Consider the following 24231-nt stretch of genomic DNA (forward strand, 5'->3'; position numbering starts at 1 on the left):
AAGACAGCAACAGATGGCAAATGCCACCTCTGCAAAGAAGCTGAAGAGACAGTGGACCACCTCGTTAGCTGCTGCAAGAAGATCGCACCGACTGACTACAAACAATGGTATGACAAAGTAACAACAATGGTGCATTGGAATATCTGCAAGAAATACCATTTGCCTGCAAGCAAGAACTGGTGGGACCACCAAACAGCCAAAGTCATAGAAAATGAAGAAGCTAAAGTGCTCTGGGACTTTAGAATTCAAACAGACAAGCATCTACGACACAACACCCCAGACTTAACAATTGTTGATAAGCGAGACAAAAACGATTGGATAGTGGACATTGCAATACCTGGAGACAGCAAAACAGAAGAGAAAGAACTGGAGAAAATCACAACATACAAAGACCTGCAAATAGAAGTAGAATGACTATGGCAAACGAAAGCAAAGGTAGTACCAATAGTAATAGGTGCCTTGGGTGCAATCCCAAAACAACTGGAGCACCACTTGAAGACCATCAGCATTGACAAAACCACCATCAGTCAATTGCAAAAGGCAGCTTTACTTGGAACAGCTAATATCCTGCAACGATACCTTTACCATCATCAAACAACAACATCTGCCTAACCCAGGTCCTTGGGAAGGACTCAATAGGTGGATCAAAATGCCAAATCCAGTCTAAACATCTGGATGACTGTGCGACCAACCATAATAATGCACTGATAGTATGAATAAATGAATACATTATAATATTTAAACTGTATTGTATTGCAACTGTAAAATCGGTCCCCATGAAGAAATTAGACTTAATAATTAAATAAAAGTATGCATTTTACTTTAGAAACTATGAACGAGAAAAGAGGCATCTCTAGAAATTATTTTCAAAAGCCCATTTCATGGAAAATGCCTGGACATACATTTTTTTCCGAAAGTCTGCCCCTTTCCTCCGGTCACCCACCTTCCATGGTGGAGATGGTTCCTTCTGCACAAGGATGACAGTCGTAGCAGCAGATGGGCCTCCCTTCCTGAGCCACCTTCCAGAATCCAGGACGACAGCTTTCCACACACCTGGAAGGAGGCAGGGGCTGAGCAGAGAGAGGAAGAACATCCAGAATATGAATTTATTTTGAGAAAAATAAGAAAGGATCCACAGCCTCATCTAAATGACGAAGCTTCAGGCTGCTTGCTAGCTTCTCTTCTCTTCTGAAGTTTCACGTTTTAGAGTTAGATCTTAAGTTTATACACTGACTTCCTCAAGGAAAGGTGAGAAGAAAGGCAAACGTTCTGGTGTGAAACTGACAGTCATTCAAAGCCACAATTACCCATCATGAGAGTTACAGACAGAGTGAAATAAAGAGGTTCCCCACCTTGTTCAGCTTTTCCATGTGTGCAATATTGTCCTGGAGGATCACCAGTTTAGAACCTCGGGATCCCTGTCTTTCTAGGTGCCCAGATTTCATCCTGGTGACAGACTTGTTGGTGTAAACCAGCCAGTTCACAATGTCCAAGTCAGCAGCTGGGTCTCCCTTCTCATCCAAATATACCCCATCAATGGAATTATTGTAAAACTTGGAGTTTTGAAGGAGGTATGAAACTGGAAAGACGAGAAAAGGGGAAAGTTTAGAAAGGAAATCAGAAGTCAATTTTTTAGTCAAAGCAGGTAGCAAATCCTTTTCTATCTTAATGGTGTGTCATGGACAGAGATAGAGGTAGAGATAGAGAATATAGCTATAGATATAAAATCCATGAAAATGGTATATATACTCCACCCTCTCTTAGCAAGAGAGCTAATCAGATGTTACATTATGCCATGCCCCGTGTACAAGGGTTTTACATGATCTCTGTCTGCCCTTTTGGGGTGGGAGGATTCCTCTATTTTTTACATGGGCCATTGAACAAATCAACCCAGAGTTCTCACTTGAGGCACAAATGACCAGGCTCAAATTATCCTACATTGGACACATTATGCAAAGACGGTCTGGAAAAGGCTGTGATGCTGGGGTAAGCGGAAGGAACGAGAAGAAGAGGAAGACCCGTGGCAAGGTGGAGGGACTCAGTGCCAGTGGTGATAAATGCACAGCTGGGAGACCAAAACGACAGGTGAGGGATAGAGCCTCATGGAGAAAATCTATCTATGTGGTCGCCAGGAGTCCAAAGCAACCTGATGGCACGTGATCATCATCCGTCATATCCTATGTGGGGCTTTCTCTTATATTCACTACCAGGATGCCGTATGTGATCAGCGGCATCCTTACTGGTAACCCTCAGATACATGTAGCCAGATCTTCTTCTATGAGGTTATTCCACGAGGTGTTTCAGGAAGATATATAGAATCCATCAGAATAGTATATATAGTCCACCTTGCCGTAAGCTCTCACCGTGCCATGCATAACATTGCATTTGTCTCTCTCTCGCTCTGAGGACTTACATGTAGTCAACTAAAATGCAATGGTCCAGGAGCTCAGTCCCCCCAAAGGGTTTGAACCCCATAACGTAAGAACTGGCTATGCAGCTCTGATGATTCCTGATAAAAATAAAATTGGTCACGTGTTGTCTCCTGGTGGTCAATATAACCAAATCCTTTTTGTGACTCCTTGGCTCTTCTTTGGAACTTCTTTTTTTTATTTTGAAACAAATCTAGAAAACCTCTTCAGGGTCATCAATCTTTTGGCAACTCTTTTGTTCAGGCCAGGAGAAAAGCCAGTAGCTCAACCTGGTGACCCAGCCCAACTATTTCCTTTTCTTTCTCTCTTTCTGTCTTTCTTTCTGTCTTTCTGTCTTTCTTCTCTTTGTTGTTAGTCTTGACTACCTTTCCCCCCTCTTTTTTATTTCCAGGCTGGAATCTCTGGACTAGCAATTTTCCGGCCTTATAGCCAAAAAATTCTATTAGTAGAGAAGGGGGGTGAGGGGAAACAACCCTCACTTGGATTTTTTCTCTCCGTTAGTGGCTGAAGCTACTCAGGGAAACTCAAGGAGGTACAGCCAGTCCAGTCATGTGTTTTCTCCTTCACTTTCTAGCCTTTGGCTTACTCCAGACAGAAAACTCTTTTGGCCACCTGGATGCAGACCCCTCCCCTCTTACGGTCTGGCATTGAGTTGTGCTCCGTGGAGACCAAATACCTGCCAAGCCTTCAGCCTTGGAGCTGACCTCTTGGATCTGGAGAAATAGGCTGAATGCAAGGCCAGCCCCACAGCCCAGATGATGTTGTAAGTGAAATAGCTGTCAACAGATAGGATCTGTCTGATCTCTTCCTGGGGTGGAAGTTCCAGTTCTTCTCTCTCCCGGCACTGCCTCCAGACTCTCACAGACAAGGCATCCTTGATGTAGGAGCACATAAAGGATTTCTCTACAAAGTGTCTCATGGAGGAATGAAATTGCTTAAAAGCTTCATAGGTCACCATTTGATTTGTCTGCACAAGAAAGGAAAAAAAGCCAAGGATGTTTTGGAAGGCAAAGAAATTACTTTCCATGAAATCCCATGTAAGATCCCAGCAGGCTGTTGTGATCAGGACTTTTCCTGAAGCAGATTCCTTAAAGTTTTTAAACATTAGGTGTATAATCAATATGCCAACCTGGAATGAACTAGTCTCTGCACCATAAAGAAAGACATTCACTTGTCTCCACTTGGAATATGGCTCAGGCTTAATCACCAAGTTGCTGATAGTTATGGAAAACACTTGTGATATAACCAGACAAATGCCTTTCCTTATCAGCATGGAAGTCAAGGTCTTCATGAACCTCTCTCCCTGGTCTGTGTCTGGAGCAAGCAGACCCACCAAGGTCCACCTGAAATGGAGGAGCAGCTTGACCATCCCTGGGTACTGGAGTCCTTCAGCAGGGAGCATCGGGTAGAAGAAAGAAGACTGTGTTTTATCACTCAAAGTCTGGGAAACAAAACTGTAGCTGATCTGAAAGAGAAAAATGAATTTATTCTATGACCCATAAAGCCCCCAAATAGCCATTCTCTCCCCACTGAATGCCCCTGAAATGTAGATCCTTGGGTGAGGATTTTACGTCTCTGCTCATCCATTGCTTCTCTTCTACTGGCTCCCTAAAAGCAGCATTTTGCTGTTCCAAGGAGCCAAAAAGGTTCCTCGATCTGGATGAGGATGATGGCAGGAGGGAAGATGTCTGCTCTAACTCTTTTCTCCCTTTAGGAATCCTGATCCCTCATCCCCAATGCCCATGATAAAACTCTGCTCTTGGATTTCCATTTCCATGACTGAATATTGTCTTCTCAGCAAAGAAATACCTGTGGGATTTTGTAGATGCCCAACATGTTCGAAATGAGGATGGAGATGTCGGTACTGGCCCCTTCAAGAACGGCCACTGTGTTTCTCTGCCTCCCACACCTGTAGTTGGGAACATTGGCCTCCCCGTCTGAAAGCAGGTCCAACAAAGCATCTGAAGTCATTTGTGCACTGAAATAGTTTTCATAGATATTGTAACCCAGGGTAGTGTTAGGTAAGAGACTGGAATCCTGGTTGAAGCTGTGCACAGCAGACAGGAAGGATAGCGTTTTCCAATATTTTGTGTATTGTCCCCTACAAGTATAAATACATTAAAAAATAAATCAAAAGAATATTTTACTGAAATATTATTCAGTCTTATACTTCTGCTTCACCCAGCAATGAGAGTCCTTATGAGAGAATTGAAACATTCCTAAAATATTAATATAGAAAAATAGTAACAAATAGTAAATTGGGTTATTAAAAGTTTTTAGATCCTATTTCAAAGTTACCATTCCATTTGTTTCAGGAACAGAAAGTCAACCTTAGGAGCAGGTTAATGACATTTTGTTCTATTTTGGGCGAGATCGTTTAATCTCTCATAAGGGTGGCTGATATCCTCAGATATCTCACATATTGGAATGCAATTCTTGACACACTAAATTCCTGTGAGGTCTGAACAAATCTATTGATTATTGGCCTTCTTGTGTTATAAATATTTTTGAAGTTGGACCAGGAGCTCAAACTAGTTTAATACATATTCTCTCTTCCTCTCTCTCTTAGTAAAATCATCTTCCCCATCATTTAATATTTGGAAGTTTTACTTATTCTTCAATATCAAGTACAGAATCAGAAAGCTGGAAAGGGCCATTTGGGAGATCAGCTTTACTGTCTAACTCCCTTGATGTATACAGAAGCACAGCATACCATGGTGATCAGCAGGATCCTCGTATTAGGTCAATCCTTTAGAATATTTTCATTTTTGTTAAGCTTGGGGGCATTAAATACTTGGCATAAATTCATAAATGGGAATCATAAACTTTTGCAACATCAGTGAATAAGTAAATCCTTAACTGTGACTCTTTCATCCCATTAGCAAATCTTAGTGTAGAAAAGGGATTGTGAAGGTTATCCCATCACCAATCCAAGGAAAAAATAAAGTACTTCTGGGAGCTTGCAGCCATGTCATCTTCAGGAGTCACACTCAGTTTGAGGATGGTTTTCCTCATGGGGGAGAGAGGGGTGAGGAGGAAGAGAGGGACCACCCCCTGCTTCATAGCCACAATCTAGGTCTGCTAAATGATATGAAGAAAGGGAACGTTCATTCTGCATGTTGAAATGACAGCAAAGATCTCTACTTGATCGTCTTTCTTGATAGGTGCTGAGGAGCCTCATCAGCGGCAGGGTGTAAAACGGATCCCCAAGATAAAATAGGACAGAAAGAGAGCAAAAGCAGCAGATCAAGAGGACAATGGCTGGTCATTTCAGGGAGCTGGATCTGACTTACAAGTGTAATTGAATGGACGGAGTTGTGCTGAAGCTTAAGGGTAGAGCCCTAGCCTGGGTTGCAGAGACTATCCCACTAATGAAATAATTTCCTGGCTTGTAATAATTCCGTGAATCAACTTCTTCCTGCTCTGGAGTCAGAAGGCATTTGGCTTTGCGCATCTGAGAAGCTCCCTGGGGCCACAACAGCAGCGCAAGGAGAAGCAGCAGCAAGATGACTTCCTGGCTTGGTTCACCCTTGTGCATTGCAACTGCTTTGATCAGGGAATGAAAAGGAAGGTAGAAGAAATCAAAGGTCTCTTCCAAAACAGAAGCTTGACTGGCTTTCCTAATTCAGACAGAGACCAGCCAAGGTTTCACATCTGAAGGAGATGGCCCCTGCCTGCCCTAAAAGTCTCCCCAGGCTCTCTTTTTCTCCAGAACCATTTATCAACCAGCCTTTCTCTTGCCAAGAAGTGATGCAGAATTACTCTGGCACCTGGTTTGACATCAAAACATGTTTTTGATGTGCTTATTGAGCAATCTTCTCAATAATTCCAGAAAGGTCTCTAGAGAGTTAATAGAAAAGCAACAGATGATTCTCTATGATTTGGATAATTGTAAGGAAGGGAAAATCACCTCTAGAAACTCTGAATGATTCAACAGGCGGGTGCCCAAAGGGAGAAGTCACAGATGTGGCTTCAGACTTGGAAGATGAGTCAGTGAGGGAGACAGGGGAGTTTGGCCCCAAACTTTTAGCATGGCCACAAACATGAACAGATTCACATCAATGTAGGCTTATGTCCTGCCCATAACAGCAGAGTCCAGTTGAAAAAGAAAGATTCAAGCGTAGTCTCTTTAACTGGTTTTACTATCAAGAAATAAGGGGTTGTGAGATAGAATCTTGGAAACTGAGTAAGGAAAACTCCTGTCCTTCATTAGGGCATTCATGAAGGCAGATTCTCTGTGAGTTGTTTGAACCTCTTTTTCCCAGACTGTGAAACTGGAGGACAAACTGCCCTTTTCTCAGCTAAGGCCAAACTTGAACCATCCCTCTGCTTGTTGTTCTTAATTGTCTGAGATTTCCTTATGACCTTCCCTGCCCTCTAGTGAGTCTCGGAGCTCTCTTTTCATTTAGTGGGTTGTGATTTGCAGGGGATTTGAGCTCTATTGGTCTAATTAGCAGAGGAGGTTCCATAGCTGAGACAGGCAGTGGCTGCTGTTTTGAATGCTGACTAATATGGGGAAGAGCAAACACATTTCAGGTTGATTTTATTACTTTTTTTCTTCTTACCATTCAGCAAAACTCAAGAGAAAGAGAGGGTTTGCTTGGTGTGGGATGTCTCAGGGTTGGCTTCAGGTAGTCCAAGTGCAATTTGGCTCTTTCCATAAAAAGCAACAATGAATAACCTGTTCCTGGCTTAAGAAAATGGCGGCTCTTTATGAAGCTGGAAGTAACCTGGATAGCGTATTTCTTGTATTAATAAGGCATTTATTAAAGACAGTGCCTATAATGACAATTCTGAAAGATGAGTGACCCTTAAATTAAAGAAATGTATGCATTGAGATGTAGAAACACACAGTAATTCTAAACATTCAGCTGCAAAAATACATGGAGAAATCATATGGACTCAAATGTGGTCCTCCATTTCTGGCAAGAAAAAAAACATAAAGTATTTGTTTTCCCTTATTTATATACTTTTAGCCAAATAAGATTATTTGGATTTATCAAATGACACTGTTAAGAAGTAACTTCATAACAATTGCCATTTTATTTTAACTTCAAATGTTCTTTTGTGTTCAGATCTGGCTTCAGAATGATAATATAGCACTTAGGGATGAAGATGCAGCCCAGAAGTCCAGCACTGGAGGCCAAGATGGAGAAGACCTGCATGGCCACCATGTACTTCCCTTTGGTGCTCAGGTAGGTGGGCACAAAAGACACCCAGACGCTGCAGAAGACCAGCATGCTGAAGGTGATCAGCTTGGCTTCATTGAAGGCCCCAGGGAGTTTCCTGGCGAGGAAAGCCACTGTGAAGCAGATGGTAGCCAGGAAGCCCATGTAGCCCAGGGCAATGTAAAACATGGTGACACTGCCTTCATTGCATTGCAGAACAATCTCTCCAGGCTGTGAGTGTATATTGGAATCAGGGAATGGGGGAGAAGTGCCCAGCCATATAGTGCAAATGAAAACTTGGACACTGGAACAACAAAGAATGATGGAGTTGGCCAAGCTCTTTCCCAGCCATCTCTTTAGTTTATTCCCCGGTTTTGTGGCCAAGAAGGCCACCACAACTGTGATTGTCTTTGCTAGGACAGAAGAGATGGCAGTCGAGAAAATGATGCTGAAGACTGTTTGTCGCAGGAGGCAGGTCGGTGTGGTTGGCTGACCGATGAACAGAAAGGGGGTCAAGAAGGAAAGCAGGAGGGAGATCAGGAGGATGTAGGAGAGGTCCCGGTTGTTGGCTTTGACAATGGGAGTTTCTAAGAATTTAATGAAGATTCCCAAAACAAAGCCTGTAATTAATGAGAAGAAGAGGGCAACGGTTGCTAGGACAATTCCCAAGGAGTCTTTATAGGATAAGAAGGTTATGACCTTGGGGATGCAGCGATCTTGGTTTATGTTTGGATGCTGATCTTCTGGACATTTGGTGCAAGTTTCTGCATCTATAGAGAGCAAGAGTAACGTAAAGAAAGAAAATAAAGATTGTTATATGAAATCCATTGTTTGGATGATAGATGATGTTGAGAGGCTGGAAAGACAGAAGTGATAATGTGAATTAATATATGTGGAGGAAGGCCTTAAAAATATCTCTGTTAAGGAAGCAAAAGGAAAATTTGGATGGTGATGAACCTGGAAGGTGAAGGGAACTGAGATGTGCTTCCTCTCTTCCCCATCCCCTTGGAAGGAGTCCTAGAACTGGAAAGAGCTTTTTGGAAAGAGCCTTGTGCTGGGGGGATCCCAATTTAAGACAAGGGTGCTGTGACCTAGATTTTGTGACTGAAGGCTACCATGTTCTTCTGTTGGTGAATTCAATTGTGGCCACATTTGGGCTGAGATGCCTTTGCAACAGTAATTCATGTCCTCATGACCACTAGAGTAATGTGCACTACATGGGGCTGCCCTTGAAGACCACCAAAAATTTCACATGGTCTAGAACACAATGGGCATTTTTATTGGCTGGCACTCATCATCATGAAAATATTACACCTCAGTGCTCTGAGCCCTGCAGTGGCTTCTAATCAGCTTCCAAGTGAAATTTGAGGTCTGGTCATTACCTATAAACGCTGATATGCCTTGGCACTGAATTATCTTCAGGACTCTAACCTGACTTGTTTGTCCCAAGGGAAAAGGCTGGTACTCCCTTATTTCCACAAGGGAGCTATCATGGCAGCTCCTAGGCACTGCTTTCCTACGGCATTGCCTATAATTTGGAACAGCCTTCTACTTGAACCTATGGTTTGGGCCTTCTGGAAACTATTGAAAACAGAGCTATCCAGATGAAGGGAGGAATGTATCATATTCTATTATATTATTACTATTTATTTATTTATCATATTTATATCGCTGCCCATCTCACACAAAGTGACTCTTTAATACAACAATTAAAAAAGTAAATACATAAAAACGATTACAAAGAAAGAACTATAAAAGCACACAATAATAATTATTAATTATTCTAGGCTACCCAACTCCAGAGTAAATTTGGGTTCACAAGTTAAAAGAACACGAATGTATAAAGAACAGCCAACATCGCAACAACTGATGGACAAGATGATCTATATCCTCCTCACCCCATGTCAAGGGGGCTGTCCACACCCTAGCCCAAAGCAGTCCCTCAGATAACTGGGCCCTATGCTATGTCGGGCTTTATAGGTAATAACCAACAATTTGCACTGCACCCAGAAGCCAACTGGCAACCAATAAGAGCCTCCCCCATCACTGTTAGTACTGCCATATTCTGGACCAGCTGTAGCTGCAGAGTGGTCTTCAAGGGTAGCCCCATGTAGAGCCCATTGCAGTAATCCACTCATGAGGTGATCAAGGCATAAGACTGTAACGGGGCCCTCTTGATTGAAATATGAGAGTCCCTGGCCCACAAGTTGAACTTGTACAAGGGCCTTCTTGGCCATATTTGTCACCTGCTACTCAAGCAAGAGCTAAGAGTCCAGGAAGACTCCCAGATTACTCACCAGTCCTGAGTGGGACAGTGCAAGATCCCCAGAATTGGCAGGGCCAAGTATTCACAGCCACTTGGTCTGGCTAGGGTTGAGTCTGAACCTGTTCCTTCCCATCTAGACAAGACCTCAAGTGCATCATCATCTATGTTAACAATAAGCTTTTACTGAAATTTGAAATGGAAGAAGAACAAGTTAAACAGCATATGATAAAATGGGCTAAGAACTTTGGTTATAACATATAGATGGATCAATAGGAAAATATGTGGTTGAAAGGACTGAAATTCACATTATTTATTTGTTTATTTATATATCAAATTTGTCACTTTCCATCTCATTGAAACAACTCTGGGAGGTTTACAAAACAGTTAAAATCAATTAAAATTACAATATACAATACTCTTAATAAATAGAAAATAAATGGATCCAAGAATAGATACACAATTTTATAGTTTTTAAAATTTGTAATTATTTTTATGTATTTATTCTTTTTCATTGTTGTACACCACCTAGAGTCACTTTGTGTGAGATGGGCAGCTATATAAATATGATAAATAAATAAATAAATAAATAAATAAATAAATAAATAAATAAATAAATAAAATTGGCAGTCACTCAGGGAGTGTCATCAAGGCACCAGCCACCCCAGGATTGGGTAAGATTGTTATTACCCCATGCAAGCTGGCAAAGCCAGGTCTTTAATCCTTTCTGGAAAGCTGGGAGGGTAGGAGCCTGCCACACTTCTGGGGGGAGAATATTCCAAAGGGCGGGGGCAACGGCAGAGAAGGCTCTCCCCCTGCCACCCACTAGCCAACATTCTCTTGCTGAGGGGGTCCACAACATGCCCTCTCTGCCTGACCAGGTGGGATGAGTTTATGTGATTGGGGTGAGATGGTCTCTCAGGTAACCTGGACCCATGCCATGTAGAGCTTTAAAGGTAATAACCAACATTTTGAATTGGACCTGGAAGCAGACTGGGATGCAATTATGTTATAATTTTTTTTTTTTTTACAAAATGATGTACCATTGGTGCATGACACTAGAAAAACTTTCTAGAATGTATAAAAATACTTCAAAGCTATGTTGCAAATGTGGAAAACAAGAAGGATCATTTTATCATGCTTGGTGGACTTGTAAAAAAGCTGGAAAATTTTGGGTTTAAATATACTCAGTGATACAAGATTAATATTCAACTGAAACCAGAACTTTTCTTGCTGGGATTAATGGATAGGCAACTAGAAAAGACTTAAGGAAGATTGTTTTTGTACATGGTAACTGCAGCGAGATTATTATATGCATAAGGATGAAAAGACTACCAAGGAGACCCCTCCCCAACACTGGCAGGGCAAGCGACTATAGATAAACAGAGAGCAAATCCCACCCCCTTCTAGCACTGAAGACATTACCCAGTTGGGTAATGAAATGTCTGCAAGAAAACAACCAAGCTCAGAGAACACGAAGGACTCCACAGTATCTATAACTGCTGTCAAGAAGATAGCATATAAGATCTTTTTCTTTTCTTTTCTTTTCTTTTCTTTTCTTTTCTTTTCTTTTCTTTTCTTTTTTCTTTTTTCTACCTCTTTTTCTATTTTCTTTTTTCACTATTTGCTATTTTTCGTGGGGGTTTTTTGTGATTTTTATTTTGTTAAAAATGTCTTCAATAAAAATTATATATATAAAAAGAAAAAGACTCGAGGGGAAGGAGAGGAAGGGTTTTGCATTGCAAATTCTAGCACAAAAATTAGAAAGTTTTGCAGAAATGGGGCCAGATCACTTTTGCTTCACTATTTGAATACCGATGGGAAGAAGAAGGGCTTAGAAGCTCTTAGAGATGAAGGCAATGATTGCCTCAAGTGGAGGGAGTGTTTCTTCCTCTGAGAAGGAACCGATGACTCCCTGGAGCTAGCCTGTAGCAAAATAAGTGTTTCTGCCCAAACCGACATCAGTACTTGAGGTGATGAAGGAGGTCACACTGCAGAAGGAAAATGTTGACAGTGTGATGAGAGGGAAAGCAAATGAAGGCTGGCAGAATGTGCTTTTGTCCTTCAAAACATGGCTGCTGTCCCACTGAGATGATGGAGTAACTAGGCAGTGTGGAGAAACCCAAAGATTTAATCCTTTCTTCCAAATTCTGACTACTCAGAGCAACTGGCTAAATAACAAAAGGTGAAAGGAAGAAATGCCTCCTCTCTCATAATGCCAGGCCCTCATTGATCCACTATATTTTTATGTGCTGCCCAAGTTTAATTTCTAAGGTTATTTCCTATCTTTTTGGTCTCCAAAACTGTGAAATAAATTCTGCATATTATTTTAAAAAATGGACAAGGAAAGAACTAAGCTTAGAATGGCCTTTGTATAGCCCTTCCATAGCAAATGTTGGTGAATGGCTTTCCCCAAGATTTTCCTGTTTCCTCTGGTGTCACCCACCTTCCATGGTGGAGATGGTTCCTTCTGCACAAGGAAGACAGTTGTAGCAGCAGATGGGTTCTCCTTCCTGAGCCACCTTCACAAATCCAGGATGACAGCTTTCCACACACCTGGAAGGAGGCAGTGGCTAAGCAGAGAGAGGAAGAACATTCAAAAAATGTATTTATTTCCAGAAAGGGAGCAAAGTAGGAAATGGTTAGTGACCTTCAGTATAAGGCTTAGCTTTGCTCAATTTGAAGCCTATCTAAAACCTGGTAGTCATCTTGCTGATTCCGCTATATGTTGCTTACCAGGGCATCTTCTCCTCTGAAATTTCACACTACAGTTTTTAGATTTAGGTTCTACATTAATGCTACATTCTTCAAGAGAAGGTTGGATGGAATGTTTGTTTTGGGAAAGTGAATCATGTTGCCTTTGTGGTTCAAATCTACTTTGCTTAAACACTTTCCTTGAACTAGTATTTCTAGGGTAAATTTCTCATGGAGACTTGGGTAAGAAATCAAAGAATATGTTATTTACCTTCAAGAACTGATGTGATAAAATTGACAAGCATTCAACCTCCCTTCCCAAAAGCAAGAGCAACTATATTGTTAAAAGATCAGAAGGTGTGAAAGGAAACCAACATTTTTCCTCACCTTGCTCAGCATTTCCATCCATGCAGAACTATTTCGGTTGATTGTGAATCTGAAATCCTGAGATCCCTTTCTTTCTAGATGCCCCAATGTCATTCTAGTTATGGCTTTGTAGGCAGAAACAACAGAGGTCATGATATCTAAGTCAGCCACCAGGTCTCCTTTCTCATCCAAGTATACCCCTTCCATGGAATTATTATAAAACTGGGGGTTCTGAAGGAAGGCGTGAAGCTGGGATGGAAAAGAGAAAACAGGGCTTAGAAAGAAGCCAACATTTCCTCCATTTATGCTGTAGCCCTCTACCTCACTGCTTCAATTTGTACCTCTTTACTTCAAGGGGATTTTGAAGGAAGTTGGAAAGTGTTTGATGTCATCTGCTTCGATGAGCTCCCTCTTCCAGGTTATTGTAGTTTGGCTTTTATTAAAGAAGTCTGGGGAGAAGAGAAAATGACTCCATATATAGAAGATGAATTGAGTGCTGCAGCTCAGGAAAGAAAGCAGCATAGAGAGCAAACTAAGTATGTAATCTCAGAGAACATTATGAAACTTCTTAGAAACTTCTGCCATTTTCTCTGCCAATTTCTGAACTCCTTGCCTTTCTTTCACTGAACTGAATAATCTACTAAATTCTCATAGGTTATTAACTCCTTCTTATTGGATTGACTTGTACCATAAAACTCTTATTAAGAACTGTTTGTGAGAGTGTTATTGTTGAACAAAGGAAGACACTAGTGGAAAATTGTACACTTTGAATCTAACCTTGAATTTATGATCTTCAAATTAATCTCAGTGGTCTGGATGTTCTTTATATACATACTTTTGTATGGGAGGTAAACCTAAGGCCCTTCTGGCTCCCTCAAGCAGAAATCTCTCAGCCCTTCCCCAGAGTCTCTCTTGCTGAAACCTCCCACATGTCTAGGGAGACCCTGTTTGGTCACCACCATAATACTCTCTTTTGCATAGAAGACTCCTCTCTCCATCTTCATTCAGGAGAGTAGAAGAACTTCCTACTCTTGAGCTTTCTTGCCTTTTCTGTAGTGAGCAGAGTTGCTGGGATTCATGGCAGGTTAAATTTCTTGTGAGAATGTGACTATGGATTTTAGAAGAAGACACAAATGGTTTGCATATAGATGAAGATGAAGGAGCTAACTGAGAGCAGAAGACAATAAAAAAAGGAAAATGAAATAATGACTCTTTCAGCTTTAACTCAGTTGGTCCACCTTGGATCCAGCTCATCCTGGTCCGCGTTGGTCTACTTTGAATCCATGATTTCTCACAGCTTCCTCACAGTGCTACAGAGAGCAAGCTGGTCTCATTTCCCCATTCTGAGAATCAAGTCTTATACCCTCTTCTTGTTTGAAATCTGTAAATTTCTATATGAAGCTACTCCCAGTTTATCCTTCACCCCTGAGTATCTCCCTTCCAAAAATGAACCAGCCAGATCCTACTTAGAGAAGTTGGTCCTGTGCTGACACTTGTTCAGACCCTTCCTCATGGGTTGTCTCCAATCAGACTTAGAGTAAGAGAACTGATTGTAGCCAAGGATTGAGACAGGTTCTGGGCCAATGGAGATGAGCAGAAGGGCAGTTCAGCAGGTGGTGGAGCCGGAGAGATTCTACTCCCTAGCAGACATGCACACACCATCAGTGGGGAGAGCCCTGAATTGGACAGGGCACAGTCGTGCTACTGTGTGCAAATAGAAAAGTCAGAAAGGAGAGAGGAATGGAGATAATGCAGTGTATCTGTCAAGAAGCAGATGTTATTTTATGAAATGAGGAATAAAGATGGCCTGGTAGTGAAGACAACATATTCTTAGCATAGATTCATTTTGTCAGGACCTGCATCAACCAACAATTGTAAATTTAAAAAACTATAGCTGTCAATGGGGGTTTGATTGATTTAATTCTGCCATTTGTGACTAGGGAAGGGGGATGGTAGTTAATGGTTGTAATTGGAGTAGTAATGGGAGATGGAAAGAAGCTTAACTTTATATGGGCAATGAAGCCAGACCTGATTGCAGGCAAGACCAGTGGGGGCCTGATGGCCAGGAAGGAGCTATGTTATCAGAGGGAGGAAGGAAAGAGGTCACCACCAGGTGAAAAGGAATTGAGTTTACCCAGGCTTTAGTTTTAGCAATGCTTTGTTTCAAGCTGCATGTACCACCTAATAAAGGAGCATTTACCTGAACCGGACCTGGTTTCATGAGAATTCTTCTGAATTGGGGTTTGGACTTTGTGGACTTGATACATTTTTTTTCTTCAGAATAAATTAACTTTTCAAAATAATTGCACAGAGGAGGTGTGTATCATGGAGAAGAAATACCTGCCAAGGCTTCAGGCTTTGAACCTCCAACCACTTGCCAATTTTTCTCACTGCTGTCTTAGATTGGGATAAATTGGCTGAATTCAAGGCCCGTGCCACAGCCCAGATAGTGTTATAAATGAAGTAGCTGTCTAGAGCCAGGATCCGTTCTGTCTCCTCTCGGGGCAGAGGCTCCAGTTCCTCTCTCTCCCTGCATTGTCTCCAGACTTTCACGGATGAGGCAGCCTTTGCATATGAACATTTGAAGGCTTCCTCTAGAAAGTGTTTCATGAAAGAGTAAAAAGGCTTAAAACTGTCATAGTTTGCCACTTTCTTTGTTTTCATGGGAAAGGAAAAAATGGCATGGATGTTGTGGAAAAAAGAGATAGCAAACTTCAGATCTAAACTGAAGTCCCAGCGAGCCGTTGTGATCCAGACTTTTCCTACAACGGGTGTCTTAAAGCCAGCAAGCACCTTTTCTATAGCTCCTATGCCTTCTAGGAAAGAACTGGTCTCCGCATGGTAAACAAAGACATTGACTTGTCTCCACTTCTTGTATGGACCAAAGTTTACTACCATATCACTGGCGGTCACTGTGTAGCTTTGTGATATAACAGCACAAATGCCTTTCCTTGTCAGCATAGAAGTCAACATCTTCATGAACCTCTGGCCGTTGCTGTTGTCCGGAGCAACCAAGCCAACCAGCGTCCACCTGAAATAGAGGAGAAGTTTGACAATCCCTGGATACTGGATTCCTTCAGTGGGCATCATTGGGTAGAAAAATGGAAATTGAGTCTTGTCGCTCAGAATCGGTGAAGCAAATGTGTAACTGACCTGAAAAGGAGAGAAAATAAGTAGGTTATAATTTGGGATCCAAGCAGGCCCAATCTGAAGATAAAGATGCTTATCCATATGAAGAGGAAGGACCACCTCTTGCAGCGAAGACCCTTGGGTGGGGACTTCTCTGCTGCTTTGGCTTGTACGTTGCTTCCCTTCTCACTGCTTTTTGAATCCAGCATTTTGCTCTCACAAAGTGCCACAAGGGCCACTCGGTCTGGATTGGGACCCAGGTGGGAGAAAATGCATCTGCACTAATCCTTCCCTCCCTTTGAGAAACCCGAACCCTCATCCTGAATGCCTATCACGTCCACGATCAAACCCTGCTCTTCGTTTAGAACAGAGGAGCTCCGATTGAAAGCTGCATGACTGAAAATTGTCTTCCCAGCAAAGACACACCTGGGGGATTTTGTAGCTGCCCAGCATGGTTGAAATCTGGATGGAGATGTCCGTCTCAGCCCCTTCGAGAACTATCAATGGGGTTTTCTGCCTTCCGCAGCTGTAATTGGGAACATTGGCCTCCCCAGCTGAAAGCAGGTCCAGCAAAGCATCCAAAGTCATTCGGGCATTGAAATAACCTTCGTACATATTATAACCCAGTGTGAAATTAGGTAGGAGATGAGGATCCTGGTTGATCTCCTGGACAGCAAAAGGGTAGGACAGTATTTTCCAGTACTTTGTGGATGCTCTCCTGCAAGTACAAATGTATCATCAAATCAGTGAAAACAGTGCTTTATTTAAAATTATTCAGTATTATACTTCTAATTTGGTTAAGAAGAAATGTTTCTATCCCTGGATTACAACATCCAGGGGGCCAGGAAATGTCAGTGTGCTAACAGGTTCAGTTTCCTATTTAATTTGGTTTCCATATGATTGTTTTGTAGGGTGGGTCCAGTTGCTTTCTTGATTATTGTGGAGATTTTGATCCTGATGTTGTGTTTTCTGTTCTTGTAACCTGCCAAAAGGATCGCTATGAAGCATTTGTCAGCATATAAATTCTCTCTCTCTCCCTCTGTCTGCCTCTCAAGTTTCCCCAAAATATTAAAATAGAAAATAGTGAAAAAAACAAAGTATGTTAAAATACGTTGAGTTATATTTCAAAGGAACTATCCCAGCTGGTTACAGGAAAAGAAAGCTGCTTTATGACTTTGTCACTTATTCGGATGGGTTGTTTCCATTCCCCTAACAAATGTGGGAGACGTCGCCAGTGGTCCCACACCTTTCAGTTCAACTCAGGGATGCTTCCCAAAAAAATTAAAATTGTAAATGCCATCCAGTCCTATCCCTCCTTCAGTGGATTACATTGACAGACAGACACACACAGGAAACTATGACCATTTTTATCAGTTTGTCAAACTGTCCAAGATGGAGAGTTAAGTAAAGAGTATTTTCTTTTTATATTATTCTCCAGGACAAACGCTGTCTCCATTTTACCAATCAAAAATGTTGAACTGGCTCGAGGATGTCATACTCTTCCCATAATTAAAATATGACACCAATAGTGTTGCATATTATTCAGATAACAACACCAGAATAGTTAATACTAAAGAATATGTTCAGCTTTTTTCAAGAGTAACTCATTTATTTTTCATATTTATATAATATGAATATAATTCATGACTTCTTCAAGGCAGCTGTTTCATAACATGCTTCATAACATGCTTCAGTCCATCCCTGCTGCCTTTCCCACTGGACACTCATTTCTGAGAGCATGAAATACAAAAATGTCTCTCAGAGTTTGGGTAGGTGAAGTACCTGGCATGAATTCATGAATGGGAACCATAGATATTTGTAAGGTGAATGATTGGATGAATCAATCAATCAATCAACCAAAAGTCCTGTCTTGGAGTCCTTCATACTTTCAGAGAATTTTGTTGTGGAAAAAATATTGTGAGGTTCTCTAACCTATCATGTAGGGAGAATATGTATCATTTTTGCATTCTTTTGTCCATGTTACCTTAGTAGTCAAAATTCAGCTTGAGGAAATCTTTCCTTTATGGGGTAGGGGAGCCATCAGGTAGAAGGCAAGTTTCACCCTATCCCTTTTTATGTGGGGCCTAGTTCTGCTCAGATTCTCTAAAGGAAAGTGAATGTTTATTCTGCACATTCAATCTTGCACTTGACTGTTGCAAAGGAGCCTCATAAAGGTAAATTAAGACAGAAAAGTACCCAGTCAAAGAGTACATGCCTGGTAATTTAAGAAGGCTGGAATTCTAGGAAACAGTCAGAAATGGAATTGTTATGATTCAATGCAGGAAGATTGACTTACACGGAAATCTGAGTCAAAGGAGCTGTGCTGAAGCTTAGCGCCAGAAACCGAGCCTTGGTTGCAGAGACTATGCCAGCAATGAAAAGCTCTCCTGGCCTGACATGATTCTGTGGATCTGTTTCATCTTGCCCCAGGGTCAGGAAGCATTTGGCTTCCAGCTTCCCAGAGACTGCTGGGGGCCACAAAAGCAGCACAAGTAGAAGTAGCAGGACCGTGCCCTGCTGGCCTGATTCCGCCTCCTGCATTGCAACGGCTTCTTTCAAGGAAGGAGAAGAAAGGTGGAAGAACCAAAGCCCTCTTACAAGACAGACGCTTCGGTGGCTTTCCTGATTCAGACAGAGTCCAGCCACATCTTCACATCTGAAAGGGAGGAGAGCAAACACAGCCCCCACCTGCCCTAAAATCCTCCCCAGATTCTTTCTCTGTCTCTCCAGAATGTCTTATACAATCAGCATTTCTGATGTAGACATCCCCCAACTTTGTTTTTGAGTCTGATGTTGACATCAAAATGTGTTTCTGACATGTTTGTGTTAAATATTCTGAAAGTTTGCAGAAACACCTCTAGGGATTTAAGATAAAGACAGCAAGTAAATCATTGTCATTTGGATAATAGCAGGGAAGAGAACATCTGAACTCTGAAGGACTCCACAGGCAGGCACACAAAGGAAGAGCTCACAGATGTGGCTCCAAACTTTGAAGATGGGCCAGTGAGTGAGGCAGGAGAACTTGGGCCCAGACTTCTCTAGTAAAATGCCTCTATGCCATCCAGCATCAAGAGAGGTTTTTAACAGGGGTATGAATGGTCACACATCAATATGGATTTAGTTGGTCTTGATTCCTGATGGACTGTGACTTTAAGTGTCCAGTTAGCTGAGGGCAATCCTCAGCTGAGGCAGGCCACTGCTTCTCTTCTGGATGCAGAGAACGGTGGGGAACGGCCAGAACATTTCCTGTTGACTTGATTACCTCTTGTTTCTTTTAGCTTGCAAAATGCCTGAGAAGCGAGGTTTTGCACACCCATTTTGACTTCAGGTTCTGCAAGTGCAGTTGGGTTGTTCCATAAAAAATTGAATTACTGAGTTGAACCTCTTCGCAGCCCCCCCCCCCCATCTACTCAACAGCAATGTGCTGGTTCATTTCCTTCCTCCGAGGCTGGTTCCAGTCGGTGTTGATTTGGAGTGAAAGTTCTGGTTCTCGACTCCTATGTGGGGGTACCACAGGGCTCAATTCTCTCTCTGCTCCTATTTAACTTCTACATGAAGCTGCTGGTTGAGATCATCCATTGCCATGGGGTGAGGTATTGTTAGAAGGTTGGTGCATGTAGACATTTTTATATATTAAGACATTTAGATGTTTAAACATTTATCTTTATAATAAAAGCAGGCCTAGCAAAATGCCAATATTCCCTTTCCTGTATGTATGGTTAACTGTATTTTAGATTATCAAAAGGTTGCATTCTTGAGGATGAGACCTTTAACACTTTTCAAAATCTCAAGGATGTGTTAATTGCTGACATGGTTTGCCTCTTCCTGACTGGAAAGGCAGCAACTCATGTAAGCAGATAAACTGTCTTGACCTGATAGTCTCTTCTTGTTCAGATGACCCCTCACAAAGAAAGATAAGCGGTCCTGACCTTGTTTCTTAGGGATGTATGTTTACATATGGCTGTTAACACTCAAGGTGATAGAAATTAGTTTACATACAGAAAGGAAGAACCTTATTTGGCATCAGAGAAAGGGGTCCTGGGTAAAGGGAGGAGTATGGATCAAGGTAACTGGCTTTGATTGGATCAGAAAGTCATGACATCTTAATGTGGGTTTGAATGTAACAGAAGGTATATAAGGTACTGTGGGGAGGGGGCCCAGAGCGGCCGCCCACCTAACTGCCTGCTGTCATTGCTTCTGCACTTGGGTGAAGAATAAATCTCCTAACTTCATGCAATTTGTCAGTGTCTTTACTCCCGGCTCAGAAACGGACTTGGTAAGATAACTTTTTCTTCCAACATTTGGCGACCCAGATGGGACTCGAACCCACAATCCCCAGCTGTCCCAGGTGGAACAGTGGCAGGCAAAATATGAAGCAACCTTTTCTGATGGGTTTTGGAGGGTGCCAGATGGCAAACCCTTAGCCCCCAGACGACTACTACGCCTCCTTTGCCAACAGGTCCACTCAAAGGGCCATTGTGGAACTCAGGCTATAGTGGACACTGTCAGAAGAGTATGGTACGCCCCAGGGGTGTACATGGAAGCCGAAAAGGTAGCACGGGCATGTCTCACATGTCAAGCCAACAATGCCTCTTCCAGACAAAGGATACACAAAGGAGGCAGACCCTGGGCTCAAAGACGGACTTGGTAAGATAACTTTTTCTTCCAACAGTACCATCAGTATGGTGATGATACCCAGCTGTACATCTCTGCCCCTGGTGAGCTAAATGATGCTGTTAATGTCCTTTCTCAGTGCTGTGGGGATGTCCTTTCTTGGCTGTGGGTATCTGGATGGGGAACAACAGGCTTCAGCTGAACCCTGGCAAGACTGAGCGGCTTTGCGTTTTGGGGCCTTCTGTATCTGGGGATATACCATCTTTGGTGCTAGATGGGGTTCTACTGCCCCAAATAGACCCGGTGCACAATCTGGGGGTCCTTCTGGACTCACAACTCCTGCTCAAAGAGCAGGTGGCAGTCGTGGCCAGGAGGGCCTTTGCACAGCTTCATGTTGTATACCAGTTGCACCCAATCCTGGATTGGGAGGCTTAACTATCAGTCATTCGTGTCCTAGTCACCTCCCAAATGGACTACTCTAACACACTTTACATGGGGCTGCCCTTGATGAGTAATCTGGAAGCTTCAGGATGTGCAAAATGCAGTTGCGCAGGAAGACACATGTGCCCCAAGAACTGCACATGTTACACTTCAGTTCCGTGAGCTGCGTTGGCTGCCTGTTTGACTCCTGGTCCAATTCCGGTGCTGGCGATGAACTTTAAAACCCTAGATGGCATGGGGCCAGGTTATTTGAGGGACTGCCTCTCCCAGTTACAGGGTGCGCTGTCTTCTGAGAGTGGTTCTCCAGGAAGGACTGCAACCACCGCAGGCCCCTGCCTTCAAGATCCATCCCTATAAGGGATCCATCTAGAAAAATACCAGGATCAATGGAACTGAAAGCAGCTGAGAAATGCAGCAGAATCAGCAAAGATATACTGTATGTCCCCTGTCTAGTCAATCACCAAGATGACTGAGGCTGTCTCAGTTTGTTCCACTACTTCTAAACTGTGGCTAATTCTTTAACGAAGCCTGACAAGCTGCAGGGCGTGAACTGGTTTCTGTCTGCAGAGCAATAACTTTGCACTGAGGCATCTGTCAGAGGAGAGAGTTTCCTGGAGAACTTCCTGGAGTTCCTGGAGTCCCTCTGATTTGGTGGCCTTATAAATCTAATTAATGATAAGAACCTTTATAATAACAGCAGCTCTGTTTTATTCTTCTGACTGCATAGCAGGAATTGTTTGTGTCGGCTTCAGCAGAGGTAAGGAGAGAGTGTTTGGATGACAAAAAAGAGGATGAGGGCTGGAAGAAGGATGGTGCATCAGGGGCCTTGAGAAGAAGCCAACAGAAGAGAAGATGAATGGTGAACCTTGCAGAAGGTGAAAGCATGGATGGAGGCAGCTGGGTCTCCTCTGGATGGGCAACTGCAGAGCAGAGGACAGGGAACTCTGTCCCAAAGACCTTGCTGTGGTTGAACTACTGTGGGTGATTTCCAGTTCAGTTTGCACCCAGAACACCCTGGCATTTCCCAGATTCAGCAGTCCAGCTCCCTTCTTTTGGCTCCTTGGCTCCTTTTCCACCCAAGGCCATAATTTATTGCTAGGGATTCAGCTGAAAAGGTGGCTGAACAGAGCAGAAGAAGGAACAGAGGTGGATGCAGAAAGAGAGGAGAAAGGTGCAGGCTTCACCATCTGCCGGTGCACTGAAGGAAGAAGCCCAGCTTCACTGGTCAAGGTCCCTTCAGAAGTGGCAGGCAGTCCAGGAGCCTAGGACAAAATGGCTGTGGAGAATGACTAGCAGCCATTTGGAGTGGAGACCTTGGCCAACAATGAATGAAGGGCAGCTGGCAAAGGGGACAGCACAGTTTCTGTCAGCACAAATAAAAAACACTGCTTTTGAAGTTTAGCAGAAAAAGATGGGTGGAGATAGTCTTGTAGGCTGGGGGCAGGTAGAGGACTATCTTGTGCGTTCCTGCTCTTGAGAAACAGTGACCAGCTGATATTCATGCTAGTGCAGACTGAGGTTGCCTTAGTGTTTTTATTATACATCTATATCTATATCTATATTCTTTTTAAAAAAACTGTTCCTAAAGCCATTTGCCAACAGCTCTGTGTGGTGGTTTGAGGAGATGCATTAGTGGCCCCATGCTCCTCCTCTGAACTTCCTCCTGACTTCCATGGTTGCTTTAGACCTTTCCCACAACATCCCACATCTGGATAAGATACAATTTATTAGGTGCTCCAAACCTTGCAGCTAGGTAGGTTATATTCCAGGGTCCCCAGAAATGTTTGAGTGCCAATCTAGATCTCCAGCTAGATCTTCCTAACCCTCTATGTTTTGCCACCAGATCCAATTGCTGAACACACAACCACAGGGGTCCACCCTCATTGAGATTGAATTACTCTAGCATGTTTGGGGGGATCCATTTCTAGACCCAATGATCCTTCTCTGAACCACCTCCTCACTTTCCAGGGCTGCTATAACCACAGACATTCCCCACCACTTTGATCTGGACAAGATACAATTCATTACACTCTCCAAATCAAGAGAAACAACAGTTCCAAGATTTCAAATTCTCTACTGGGCTGGATATAAAGCAAACTGTGGAAAAAATTGAAGGAAGCTACTTCGACACTGAGGCCAGTGAATTTAGACTGAGTTCCAATTTTAATGAGGAAGCAGGTAGAGGTGACAGATTTAGAAGGATTAGTCTTACCTAGGAATTGTGCAGTGTCCAGGTTGCACATGAAGCTCTATTGACAAAGACATCTATATCTGATCTCATTTTATTTTACAAAAAGAGAACTAAAACATGGATGACTTGGAAGGGGGCTTTCTAGATCATCTAGTCTAGCCCTCTGTTCAGTGCAGGAGTCCAGTAGATCATCCCTTCTAGGAAGGAGCCCATTATTGTTCTCTGCAGATGGTTCCACTGCTTAACAGCTCTTCCCATCAGGAAAGGCCTCCTAAGATACACCTGAAATCTCCTTTCTTGAACGTCAAGCTTTTGGCCTTGTCCTGCTATTGGTTTCAACAGAGAACAGGTCCCCCACTTCTTCCATGGGACAGCCTTGAAAGTCATTTCCCACTGATGTTGATACGAAGAGTTTTCTTGTTAATTTGAAAGAAATGGCCTTTTGCATATTGGACATCTCAGCAACTTCTCTTCTTGTATTCGAGATTAGAATATGTTCCTCTTTTGTAATACCACCATGCTTACAAAGCAGGGTCCACTGTTTCTTAAAGTAAAGATGCCTCATTCATTGACCTTGGGAGCCAAGCCAGGATATGACTCTCATTACAAGCACCACACCCGGAAGTGGGTGTAGCTCCATCACCATGAGCTGGAGGAAACAACTGTGGTAATGAGAGTGTTTCTCTGAGGTAATCTAATTGCTACTCTACATTTTCATAAATCAGGGAGGATTTAAAGGACCAGCTCCACCAGCAGGATGTTGTGTGAATGATCTCAGGTTTAAGTAAGCCCCAGGAGAAAGGTGTCAATCTCTGAGGTTCTCCCAATATTTTCAATGCAGGTTTTCTCTGAGCACAAGACCTCACATGTTGGTGGGCCCACTGTAGCCTTTCGGAGTGAAAGGTATTGAAAGAAATGGTCAGCAGATGAGTTCCC

The 24231-nt window shown here is 42.7% G+C and overlaps 1 protein-coding gene across 1 annotated transcript; it reads right to left on the bottom strand.

Annotated features, from left to right (window-relative positions):
• Positions 1–11821: 11821 nt before the first annotated feature.
• Positions 11822–18590, bottom strand: LOC148215411 (vomeronasal type-2 receptor 26-like). The gene is made up of 5 exons (XM_088143609.1): positions 18346–18590; positions 16476–16767; positions 15261–16073; positions 12942–13169; positions 11822–11851 (listed from the first exon to the last, which is right to left on the bottom strand). Exons 1-5 carry the CDS (start codon positions 18588–18590, stop codon positions 11822–11824), a joined length of 1608 nt encoding a protein of 535 aa, XP_087999735.1.
• Positions 18591–24231: the final 5641 nt, after the last annotated feature.

Source organism: Python bivittatus, unplaced genomic scaffold (genome assembly GCF_059951505.1).
Source record: "Python bivittatus isolate LINGU-HERP-01145 unplaced genomic scaffold, Pbiv_v1 ctg000290_np1212, whole genome shotgun sequence".
Lineage (NCBI taxonomy): Eukaryota > Metazoa > Chordata > Lepidosauria > Squamata > Pythonidae > Python > Python bivittatus.